General features: G+C 36.0%; 1 protein-coding gene across 1 annotated transcript in view; it reads right to left on the bottom strand.

The window, feature by feature from the left end:
- Positions 1 to 13,259, bottom strand: part of shot (dystonin-like protein short stop) — a 429,136-nt gene that overhangs the window by 292,264 nt on the left and 123,613 nt on the right. The window contains 2 exon segments of the mRNA XM_089095886.1: positions 7,097 to 7,312; positions 12,997 to 13,100. Of these exon segments, the coding sequence (XP_088952012.1) occupies positions 7,097 to 7,312; positions 12,997 to 13,100 (320 nt within the window).

Genomic DNA, 13,259 nt, shown 5'->3' with positions numbered 1-13,259 from the left:
GTTTTCCAAAAACCAAATATCAAGTTTTGCTTGCGTCAAAAAGATTCATCACCTTACTAAAAAACAATTTTAATTATTTCTCTTTAGTGTAGCGGTGAGACTCCTGGCTGACAGGCGGAAAACCCGAGTTCGAATCACCGTTAGATCAAATTTTTTATATACTGAATTTAAATTTTTTTTTAAGAACTCAGTTTCTTTTTTAAATTATTTGAAAAAAATTATGTTTTCTAAAGAGTTAAAGAGGCTGAGTTACAAGGTCGACCCTTAAAACACCCTGTCGAGAAAGAAAAGAATAATACACAATCATCTAACAGTTAGTCAAGCAATAATAAGTAATAAACTGTACAAAAACGTACAGAAATTATTTGAAAAAAACTACGTTTTCTAAAGAGTTAAAGAGGCTGAGTTACAAGGTCGAACCTTAAAACGTACAGGGATTAGGAGGCACAGTTGAGGGGCTGCCGCCCCCCAAACCCCCCGCTTTCGCAGCCTTTAAATAAAAAAAAAAAAGTTTTTTAAGCTGAAAGTAAGGAGCGACATTAAAACTTAAAACGAACAGAAGTTATTCCGTATATGAAAGGGACTCTGCCCTCCTCAACGCCTCGCTCTTTACGCTAAAGTTTGACTTTCTCACAACTCTTTTTTTTAAACAATATTAAAAAAAATTAAAATTAAAAAAAAAATTTTTTTTTTTTTAAGTATTTGATAAGTTAGTAATAATTTGAAAATAAGGTAGTGACATCAATCATAGATGGCGAGTGAATCGAGCTGAAACTTTTAAGAAGGAGCAAAAAGAAGCAAATGTTGTGATTTGATAAGTTAGCAATCAGAAGTAATCTTATCGTTATTTTGGTAGATTTAATTGTATTTTTTTGTGAACGGGGACATCAGCAAAGCATATACTTACTAGGGCAAGTACTAGCTGTCCTTATTAGTATGTTCTTTCTAACTCCATAATGCTTTCTACTGCAGCCAATGCCACCACAAATTGCTCGGGGTGTTAAGACAGATGAGGTTTACATACTTAGGATACATCTCTTCTATCCCAAAGCTCTCTTCAAAGAGAGCTTCTGTTTGAAAGAGCTCTCTTTCAAAGGAAAATAATATCAAATACCCTGGGAAACCATTTAAATATTTTGATAGACCCAGGGCCCCCCATTAGGATTTCTTCATTGTCTTGGGTATTTTGCGATATATCATAGGCTACTGGCCTAATTATCCCACTCTCTTCAAAGCTTCTATTTTTCTACCTCCCAAAAAAACACAAAAAAACATATATTACGTCGTTTTGAAACTGATCCAAATTTGTCATTTTTAATCCCAAGGTGATCATGGGCGCAATGTCGTATCTAGGATTTCCATTCGGGGGGGGGGGGGGGGTACAAAAGACTTTCCAACAGTAAAAAAATTGTGTATGTGCATTTTAATTACTTTTTTATGACTCGGACGAAAATTTTTGGGGAGGGGGCTCAAACCCAGCAAACCCCTTGTCGATAAATAAAAGTTCAAATAGGGGTAAAATCCTTTTAATAGACAGTGATGATGATAACAGTGATAGAAATTCAGAAAAATACCAGATATTTCGGTCACATTTGCAGTGACCGTGATCAGTAGTAAAACTAGTTTAGTTATCTACAAACCCCTTGTATACGGACTTACAGGGGCAGCTAGCTCTTAACGGTTCGAGTTCTATGCGGCAGAACTAATTGCGGCAGCATTTGGTCTTTGACCATCCAGGTTTTGACTTGACTTCAATTAGAGCTTTTGCTCGGCAGCTTAGAGGGAGCCAGACGTCAGTGCCATTAGTCATCTCTGGAATGGTCTTTCCCGAACGAGGGGTGGAGCTTTTTTGGCGTCGATGCTCTTGGTAGTAATTTGACTGCAGATGACCTCCGTCTGTCTTGTGCGAGGCATGCCTCTGGGGCGTTGCCATTTGAAGCTGGGTCAAGTCTAAAATGAGTCGGACGGGAGTTTGAGAGGACAGATGAAGTAGATGACCATACCAATGTAGCGAGCGAGGCTCGTGCAGCTCAGGGTTGGGTGGCAATTTAAAGGGCCGGCGGATACCGATAGGCAAAATCGTCTAAACCACTCTTTTACGATACAAAAACTGAGTAACGTCAAAGAGCTGAAGAGCTTCGTTCATTAAGGCTGACGTTTTGTGTTCCACCAATACGCTTAATAATAAAAAGTATTCTATTTTAAGAAATGAATAAGACAATAATAATAAATAATAAGACACTAAGAATAAGTTTCCTGATAGGCCAGATTGACCTATGTATAAGGGCTGCGACTAGCTACCGAAGACTCGCTGGTTCAACTCTGACGCAACTTTTCAGGTTGTACCGCCGGAATATTTTAGGTTTTAGGTCTTCGGACAAAGGCAGGATAGAGAGAAACCATCTAAACTGCTATTTTGCGATTCATACTGAGTAAGGTCAAAAAGTTTCGTTCTTAAAGTGTCACTTTTCACATACCACCAACAAGCTTTATTTTAGAAAATACCATAGGCTAATATATATGAACAGTCTACAATAAGACGCAATGAATACACTAATTGTTTATTACTGTTTTTTTATTATTGTTTTTGAACTTATTATTACATTTCTTAATTTGATAAGTATGCCAGAGTAAGCTACGGATAAAGGTTACGTCTATTTACCGACGACGCGCTGGCTCAACTCTCACACCAACGGCGATTTCTTTCCAATCTGGATGTGTTCAAATCAAAAGTATGACATGCTTAAATGGGATGGCATTAGACCCCGGCGCCGCGCCAGCAGATCGACCGAACGCCGCCGACGAGAGGCCCGGTTGAACGCCGCCAAAGTATCGTAACGCCGCCGGCGCGTCGCATTCGCGCCGCCGCCGGCAGAGGCGGCCGCGTTCGGTCGACTTCAAATTAATTTTGCGGCAATTCTTTATTGTGTCAACCGCAAAGTCAGAGCTTTTCCCTCTCGTGTGGTTTAGTATTTCGATTTTCCTGATTAGAAATTAAGCAGAGCTTGCACTATCCCCCAATTTTCGGATAATTCCCCGAAAATCTGTGCGTCACCCCGAAAAAAAATTTGGTTCCCCGAATCCCCGAAAATCACGCAATCACGATGCCACCCCTAGCGATTTATCACCAGTGACTTTCCCTGCCAAATATTACTTTGCATACCATAATTCTTCACTACTCTCTTGTTCATTAATTTTCGTCTCTTTTGTTACTTTGCATAAAAACCAGACAGATGCAATATGCAATTACAAATATTGCAATATACACAGTTCTTCATATGTTGACAAAAAAAGTATCATCTTTATGAAATGAGTTTAAATCATTCGAATGCAGTTTCCTAATCACTATTTCTTACATCATTCGTAGTCAAGAATTTTATTTTCAAGTTGAATAGAATTATAGAACGCATTCACTACTATACAGCTTCAGCCTGTATATGTGGATTTAGAGATTGACAGCCGACAGATTGTTTCTACAGCTGAATTGTAAGTTTGCAGTTTTTTTTTTTTTTTTTTTTTTTTTTTTTTTTTTTTTTTTTTTTTTTGCTGTTTTTAGATAAGATTTTCTTAATGTTTAATACTCAATTTTTGAACACCTGATAGAAAATACAATCTTCTTTCTGAAACATTTTTACCCCCTCCCCCCAAAAAAAAAAACCATTGAGACAAAAGTTAGCTATAGACTAAGCTATATACAAGGTTGGGGAATTAAAGATTGAACCGGAAGTTACTCCAAAAATATGATTCATAAATAAATTCTAAATTATTGCCTATAGGACAATAATTTAAATGATAATACCTCATTTTTTTTATTGAAAGCAGGGATGCCAAAAAGATAAATTATTTTTTTCATTTAAGTGGAGACAGAAGAAAATGATATCAAATACCCTGGGAAACCATTGAAATATTTTGATAGACCCAGGGCCCCCCATTAGGATTTCTTCATTGTCTTGGGTATTTTGCGATATATCATAGGCTACTGGCCTAATTTGGCTTTTGTGTGTGCTCCCTTTTAATTATATTCTTTGGATCTTATTGAATGCCACGACGAATCTATGACTCAGTTTTCCAATAATTTGAGGTATATCTGAATAATTTCGAAATTTTTGTTGTTGTCTTTGTACCCCTTTACTCATACCCTCAATTTTTTTTTCAAGGAATACTAAGCTGTTTAACGTTATTTTCCGCGTTTGTTTGAACCATGTTATGACCTAGTTAATTATTAAGTAAATTATTTTTCAAATGCAAAGCTGAGACGGTATCCTATCAAGGTGGTATCCAGAGGGGGAGGGGTAGGGAGGTATTACATTTAAACGATAATATTTTAAAATTTTTTTTATTGAAAGCAGGGATCCCAAAAAGTTAATTTTTTTTTTATTTAAAGCAGAGACGGCATCCTATCAAGGTGGTATCCAGAGGAGGGGGGGGTAGTGAGCTATCATATTTAAATAATAATACCTCGATTTTTTTTTGAAAGCAGGGGTGCCAATAAGTTAATTATTTTTTATTTATTTAAAGCAGAGACGGTATCCTATCAAGATGGTATCCAGAGGGGGGCGCATAGGGATTTACTATATTTAAGTGGTAGTACCTTGATTTTTTTTTTTTTTTTTTTTTTTATTGAAAGCAGGGATGCCAAAAAAGTTGAAAAGTTGACAAAAATTAACAAGATTTTCGTGAGCTATACTTGATACAGCACTTGCATGGTTTTGTCGTCCAAAGGGAAAGGGGCATAGACGTCCAACCCTTTTTTTTCTTATTGATGAAACGAGTTAACTTTGAAAACATTCATTCATAAGTACCAGGCCGATCTACACTAAAACAAATTGGTGTGGCGAGAACGATATCAATATCACACCTAACATCGTACTTGACCGACAATAGTGCCTTTGCTCCAGTGCCCAAGTTAAATTAAAAGGCCAGGTCTTAATAAAAGCGTTCAATTTTGGAGGTTCAAGGAGGAGTCTTTGACATTCTTATGACCTCAGGGTACTAGATGTTGCAAAGTTCTTAAGTATCTACAGTGGTTTAAAAAAATCGATTACCCCACAAATGATTACCAAAAATATGCACAAATATAAGAAATGTAACATTTGGAATAATACAACACTTGAAGAAAAGCAAAAAAGGCTAAATACCCCTAACTACGCTTGAAAGCTATTTTAAAAAGAAAATCTTAGGAGATTTCCATGGAAATGACCATAGCAGAAGCTTTGAGCCGGGGTGGGGATCAAAGAGGAGTCTGAGTATTTTGACCAAAGGTGACTTATTGTTGAGACTTTCTTAAACTTGATAATTTTTGTGAGCATTTGGAAATCAAAGCTTAAACTCAATAACTGATACTAAGTATCCTAACATTTTGCTTGGATTAAAAGTGACGAACTAGGAGGAAAATCTCAACATCTTCCTGGAGCTACTTCAGTCTGCATATTGTCATTTATTTAATCAGTTTATAATTTGGAATGAATCCCCAAAAGCAAAAATGAATAATATCCAAAAGAGCAGCCAAAACCAATAAAAAAGCAGCAGTTCAGCCTTAGCCTACATGTCATATATTCTATAAAGAAGCCAAAAAAAAACTTAAAATGCATTTTTTTTTTAAATTGTTATTAAAAACCAGTTTTTAATACAAGAAGGCTTCTTAGGAATCCATCAGACAAAAAAAAAAAAAAAAAACAATCAATATCAAAGTCGCCCATTTCAACTGTTTTAAAAGTGACAAAACAGATATAGGCAAAGGGCATTATGAAAAAATTAAGCTTCTAAGTTCAAATTTATATTCAAAGTTTTTACCCAAACAACTTACGAATTTACTGATACGTTATTTGAAGTTTTGTATGTAGTAATGCTCGATGAAAAAAAAACTACTAATTTTGATGATTACTCATGTTAAGAATACATAGCTAATAGATACTTCAACTACTCGTATTATGCAAGGGTTCTGAAACGCCACAGCCATTTCCTTTCGACCAGATTTCTACGTCTCTTGATGAACAACGAAGGAGACCAGTTTCCAGCCAGCGACTTGTGAATTTTTGAACTCATGAATAGGCTCGAATCTGTTGTAAATTTAAGCTGTGATTTGAGAAAGACTGATGAAAACATTAATGTTTGCGTTCAACATTTATCGCGCCGGTGGTGCGCCGCCGATATCTTACCGGCACCGCGCCGCCGACATCTTGCCGGAGGCGTGGCGTGGCGCGCTTGGTTTTTGGCCCAAACGCCGCCGGTCTTCCCTCATCGGCGTGGCGCCGGGGTCTAGATGGGATGTGGCCATTAGAAAATATTCAAAGAAGCAAATATTTGATTGGAAGGCAAAAGAGCGAACTCTGCAAAATCTCTGCGAATCTCCAGGAAAGTTAAAGTGGAAAGCGAGCATACAGAGCTGCGTTGATTACAGCTCCGTGATTTAAGAAAAATTTCAGAAAATATTTAAGAAGCAGAAAGTCCATGGGACGACGAAAGAGCGTAGCTCTAAATAGTTTTTGTGCGCAAGATACTAGATGGCGTGAAAATTTATGTCAGTATATTCCTTTTACTTTTTTTCATTAGATATATAGAGCTCATATAGAGGAGCCTGATTTGTTTCGTAAACCAAAACGACATCCACCCAAGAATGTGGGATCAAGTTGACCAATCAGCTTCAAAGTGATGGAACTTGCTCTTCAGAAAGAAACCTTAACTAGGAACTTACTTGAAAAGTTGAATCCCTAAATATACAAACAAATTTTGTTCAAAGCTAATCGTCCACCAAGGACTGTTCTCTGTTTGGAAATCAAGTCAAAATACTACCGGCCGATAGTTAAGTAAGGTTAGGCCGATACCAGTTGTATCACAAACAACCAAACGAAACTACTACTTGGAATTCAATCAAGCCCAAGTCCCCTAAATAAGTAAGGTATTAGAAAAAAAACTTACGATCACAAATTCTTCCTTTTGTAAAAAAAAAAAAAAAAAACTCCCAATTGGCCTATCCCAGCCCTATGATATTCTTGTAGACTTTTTCAAAATGTAACGGATAATTTGAACAGTTAATTATTATTAACATTTGCACTTGGTAATAGTTATCCCAAGGTTTTTTTACGGCAAAAATTACCTCAATATCTTTGAACAGTTGAAATAAGGCCTGCTTTTCTTTAAGGCGAGAGGGAACTTCTTCATTTCGAAATCTATTTGATTCATCCCCTAATTTCTTCATTTCAATTAGAGTTGGTGGAAAATCTCTATCCTGCATTACGGCTATGGAATGACGAATCCAGCTCATCAAGACTCGGCTTAGCTCTCTGTAATCATTGTACTTTCGCTGAGTTTCCTGGAAAAAAACGTTAAATAAATTTAAATTTAATCATGGGCGTAGGGAGGGGGGCAGCTACCCCCCCCCCCTAGACCTTCAAATTTACATTAGATATGGATGAAAAAGCAGATGGTTGGAAAAGTAGTTGATAAAAGGCCCTCCATCACACTATCGACTGCCCCCCCCCCTAGACAATATGCTGCCTACGCCCATGAATTTAATATAAAAGAAATTTAAATCAAGATATTTAAACGATTTATTTAAATGATCCATTTTAATTAACAAATAAATTAACTATTATGAATTTATGTTAATAAATAAATTATTAACGAGAAACTTAAGTGTATAACAACTATAATAGCAATTAGTCATATTCTCAATTGATCTAAGCAGCAACCAGGCGGAGAACCACTCTCCGTATTTCCTAAGAAAATTTAAAAATAAAAATAAACTGTTAAAAATAAATATAATAACATTAAATGCAAAATGAAAATGTAAAATGATTGAAAATAAAAAATAATAAAAATAGCGGACCGGTAGCGATGATTTCGTTTTCGGCGATTTTTTATTTAATGGTTATATTTGACAACATTGTTTTTTTTGCGTTACAGCAATGCAGAGGGAGCAAGAAATAGACCTACTGCAAAGTTATCTTCAGAAAAAATGTTACCAAAATATTTACTACAAGTTTGGCTGCCAGAATCATTACCTCGTACACGCTGTCACTAATGGTAAATTTAAGTAACTCTGGGTATTACTGGGACGTCGTGCTCAAAGAAACAATTAATGTGTGACAGGTAGCATTTGGTTTCCTATAAAGCAGGGCTGAGAAGTCCGAGTTGGAGATTTAGCAAATTTCTGCTGAATGGAGTCGGAGTCGGGTATATTGAAAATGTCTTGAGTCGGCTATAACTTATAAAATCCAGTTAAATGAAGTTTTAAAGCAGGGCTGTGGTGTCGGAGTCTTGGAGTCGAAGTTTCAGTAGATTTTTTGCTGAAAGGAGTCGGAGTCGGTACATTAAAAATGTCTGGAATCGCAGTCGGTTGTAACTTATTATCGACTCCACAGCCCTGCTAAAAAGTGTCTTCTTTCGTCTTCAAAATAAAATATTGCGGGTTTGTTTTCAAGATTTAATTTAAAGTGTCGTTAAGAACAAGAGTGTGCAAGGACACATATACAAAAAGATTAAAGACTGCAATTTAGGGGGGGGGGAGTCAATTTCTCTTTAGTTTTCTTGGAGCAATTAATTTTCGCATTTTTATAATTACCTAAGCTTCTCCCAATAAACAGATCGTTTTAGTAATAGATTTATAATAAAATTGCATTTCACTTATTGTTATTTTCCTCTTTGTTTCTTTAATTTCTTTTTTTCTTATCTAACAGTTTTCAAGATTCGTTAAATAAGAATCAAAGAAGCGCCATTCGCAAGAAACGAATAGTAGGCCCTAATACATGTATACAGGCACGTTATCAAGTATTATCAACCTATATTAATGTGTATGCAGCATTTCAGTTCAATCTCATCACAGAAAGTGGAAGAAATCTATATAAATAAAAATTATCTGTGTGTCCGGGGAGTATTTCCGTGGAGGAATTTCTGAAGAAGCGGGGGGGGGGGGGGGGATTTTCTAATGCTTTTAATTTAAAAATACGATCCTTATTAGTAATTAGTGGGGGGGGGGGTCCAAAGGAGAAAAATTTTCCGCAGAGGGGTCCAAAGGAGAGAATTTTCTAGGGAAAGTTTTTTTTTCTAAGGGGGGATTTTCCGAAGGGTAATTTTCCAAGGAGAGGATTTTCCGGGGGGAATTTTTCTTAAATTTCTCTTTTTTTAGATCGCAGCAACGCACAATGGGTAAACTAATACCAAATACAGCATCTGATCTTTACATTTCACTTTGACCAGCTTACAAAAAATCATTTGATGAAAATGAACACCTATAAGTTAAACTAGTTTTTCTTTCTTTTTCTTTTCTTTTTAAAGCGAAAGTCACTTTGAACAGAATATCCAAAAGATTTGCCTAAAAAGTACAAATCAATGATGGGTAAAAAAAAAAACGTACAATTTAATTCTGAAAAAAACTCAACATATAGGTTTAAAACAGCATGGCACAAAATTCTCAAAGCCCAAAGCCCAAAATCTCTTTCTTGGGTCTATATGTATTAAAAAGAAAAGGAAATAGTGTAAGCACTGTTTAGCCATTTTATATATGTATTTGCTTTCCTTTACTGTGTTTCACATTAATCAGGCGCCCTTATTACTTAACTGAATCTATTTTGTATGGAAAGAGACGATTCATAAAAAAAGAGAGAAAATACAGATAGTATACATGGCCGTATCCTGGGTAGGGGGTATACAGCTTGCGCCCCCCCCCCCTCCCTCGCAAAATTTTTGTTCGAATAGTACAAAAGCAGCCAAAAAGCATGTAAAATATATATGTAATATATAAATATATGATATGTAAAATATATGTGTCCAGTGGCAAAATTTTCTTTGTAACCCCTCCCCCCAAAGACCCTGCTTGTGTGCATTAAAATAGGCTACTCGTCCATTAAATAGGCTACTTAAAATAGGCTACTTTCGAAAACTTTGGAAAAGCGGGGCGTGCACAGCAAAAGAAACCTTGAACAAATTTCTAAGCGGTCTGAATAATCCGTTTAGGGAAGGATTTTGAAAACGAGATGAAATTTATCAATAAAACACAAAACTCGATGTTTTTCTATAAATTTCTACATTTCCGATATACTTTGCCGTTTTTCTCTTTTGATTTTATTTCGCCTCTTCCACCAATCCAAAACAAATTCTTGCATCGATCTGTGTTGAGTGATTCAGGTGATTCAGTGTATCAGGTGATTCGCTAACAAGAAAAAAGGGTTAGCTGTAATGGTAGCCTACCAAGCTCCAAATGTTTCGTCATAAATTTTAGTTCGGGTTTCCTTCGTTTGCGCTTCTTCGTTAAATGCCACTTTTTTCATATTTTTTGCAAAATCTCTGCGTTTCACAAGGTTCTCTGAGAAACTCAATACGTTATGGGTTAGCGAGCTTAATGTCTGGGAAAATGCGGAGAAGAATTCATGAATGTAGTAAAAAAATAAAATGTCTACAGAAAATACTTAAAATAAATAAGAACGGAACCCAAAAACCCAAACCCAAAAACCCAGTCATTGTTTATTTATTGAAAAAAGCGTCAAATCAAGACACAACAAGAGAGAGCACACAAGAAAAAGCAGAAAAGAAACAAACTACAACAACTAAGCTATCAAAGAAAACGAAAAATTGTGATTGAAAATATACTGATTATACTATAATTTAAACCATTAGTATTTCTGGTTGAAATAATGTCCAAATAATAATACATATCTTTGAACGATATTTACCCTAGATTTATCAGCTAACACAACTAGAAAAGTAGACAGCGAAATCACGTCAAAATAACAAAATAACGTCAAATAACGTAAAACACCAATACCATACTTATTATTCACACCCAGTGATCATACCCAGATTCCCAAAAAATAAACTGGATTTTATGAATTTGATCGAATTCGAAACTATAATATGGTAACACAACTGCTTTATTCAAAAAATTAAATGAGCTGTTTTTATTATAAAAATGAAAATTCGTCAAGGGTACAGTCCTATATAAAAGCGTTAAAAATATTATTTAGACTTTTAACGCCAAAAATACAACTGTAATTTTTCAAGTTATTCTGTAAAAACATCATCACGTGAGTTTAAGAAATCTTCATAGGATACAGTCTTACAAAAAAAATTAAAACAAAAAAACTAAACATTTTACTAAATTTCATAGGAATATTTGATTTTGCTCCCCAAATTATTACCTCCTTCTCATAAACACTAAAATAACAATTGTGGGGTGTATTCAAAACTCAATTACCATTACCAATCATTAATTAATTATTTTTACCTTCAGTCTAAATTGACAGATACCAAAAAATTTACAACTACTACTACTAACAACTCACCGCAGCACCAAGCCGCCTGATGCCAACACAGCTACGCACGCTCCTCCTCCAACCCAATCTATTCCAAGTGTCCCTTTTTACACCCTCCCACGAAGTTCCCATTTCCTTTAAATCTTTCTTTATGACGTTCTACCACCCCAGACGTGGACGACCTACTTTCCGTTTAGCCCTAGACGGTTGGCCGAAAAGAACCATCTTTGGCAATCTGTCATCCTTCATCCGCACAACGTGCCCTAGCCACCTCAACCTCCTTTCATTATAGCCCAGAGAGCGCTATTGAACAACATTTTTCGTACAGCCTATTGTTTGAAATACGGTCAGTCAGTCGGGTACCCAGAACGATCCTTAAGCAATTTCTGTGGAAAACATCTAGCAAATCTTCATGCGCTTTTCAAAGCGCCCATGTTTCAGAGCACTATCCTCACCGTAGCTTCTAATATTCTAATCTTGGTTTGCAGACTTATCTTTCTATTCTTCCAAACGTTTTTAAATTGTGAAAAAACACCCTGAGCCTTGCTATCCTACTTTTAACATCTTCACTGCTCCCACTATCTTTACTAATAAGTCTTCCAAGGTAAGTGAAGCTGCCCACTTGATCAATCTTTTCATTACCCAACGTCACCTTTTCAACTTCACTTATTCCTAGCCTTAGTGACTTAGTCTTCCTAACATTAATTTTCAAACCAATACTAGCTCCCTGAACTCGCAAAACCTCTAAAACTGCATTCATTTTGCTCACACTTTCATCTAGGATGCTTAAATCATCAGCATAATCCAAGTCCAGGAGACTTTTTCCTCCCCATTTGATTCCGTAGTCTCCCATTGCCTTTCCTGTGCTCCTTAAAACAAAGTCCATCAAAATAATCCATATAAAGGGGAATAGAACACAACCTGCTTAACTCCTGATTTAATACAAAACCAGCTGCTAACCTCATTTCCTACCTTAACCGCAACAGTGTTATTCTCGTAGATAGCACTAATCACTTTAATGTATTTGTCTAGTATACAATGCAAGGATAAAACCTTTGCTAGATCCCTTCTATCAACAGAATCGAACGCTTGCTCATAATCTATAAAACTGAGGACCAAAGATGTTTGACATCTCCGGCACTTCTCAATTATTAAACTAAGAGTGAAAATTTGGTCGACGCATCCTCTACTTTTTCTAAAACCGCACTGTTCTTCTTTTAAAATTTTGACTACAGCATCTGTCAGTCTAAAAGTATCATATTACTAAGTAATTTGCTACCTACAGAGACCAGACTAATGCCTCAATAATTACGACACTTCACTTTTGTCACCTTTGTTATAAAGTGGCTCAATCACCTTTCTAATAAATTTGGACCCTAAAATACTTACAATATATGAGAAAGGCTAGCAGCAGTCGATTCTACACTTATTAATGCTATATTAGTTTAAACAGGGGCCGCCTAAACATAAAAACATGGGGGGGGGGCGAGACAAGAAATTAAATTAAAAATCCTCAGGTATTTTTTAGTGTAAATACGTAAAAAATTAATTTTTTTTAAATCTAGAAGTGGGGGAAAATTCCCCCCCCCCTACTCGATGCTCCTGAATACACAAGACCTACAATTTTACTTTATCCATTGTCTTGGGATGTTTATGACAGCAAATACTTAAATATCATCAACCATAATTGAGTTTCGGCAAATACCCTAGGTGTTTATCACTAAAAAATAGAGGGATACCAACTTACCGGGTCGTAAAGAGGATGTATGACAGGGGGCTCTGGGAACACATCATAAACCGAGGATATATACGTAATCAAAGACTTCTCGTCCGGTTCGGGGGTATCAACATCTGAAAAAAGAGCGGGATTTAATATCAGCTACTTGGTCATACATGATGCAATAATCATCTCCGAGATCTTGGCCGTGATATCTTAAAAGGCGTTATATTTTACACCGCAAACTTTACAACAGAACGGAAACACCCAAAACGTGTTTATCTTTTAAACTA

This window comes from Artemia sp. Qi Xiang Cuo, chromosome 10 (genome assembly GCF_049724085.1).
Source record: "Artemia sp. Qi Xiang Cuo chromosome 10, ASM4972408v1, whole genome shotgun sequence".
Lineage (NCBI taxonomy): Eukaryota > Metazoa > Arthropoda > Branchiopoda > Anostraca > Artemiidae > Artemia > Artemia sp. Qi Xiang Cuo.
The sequence above is the reverse complement of the archived record's forward strand: the minus strand, read 5'-3'. Positions and strand labels throughout refer to the sequence as shown.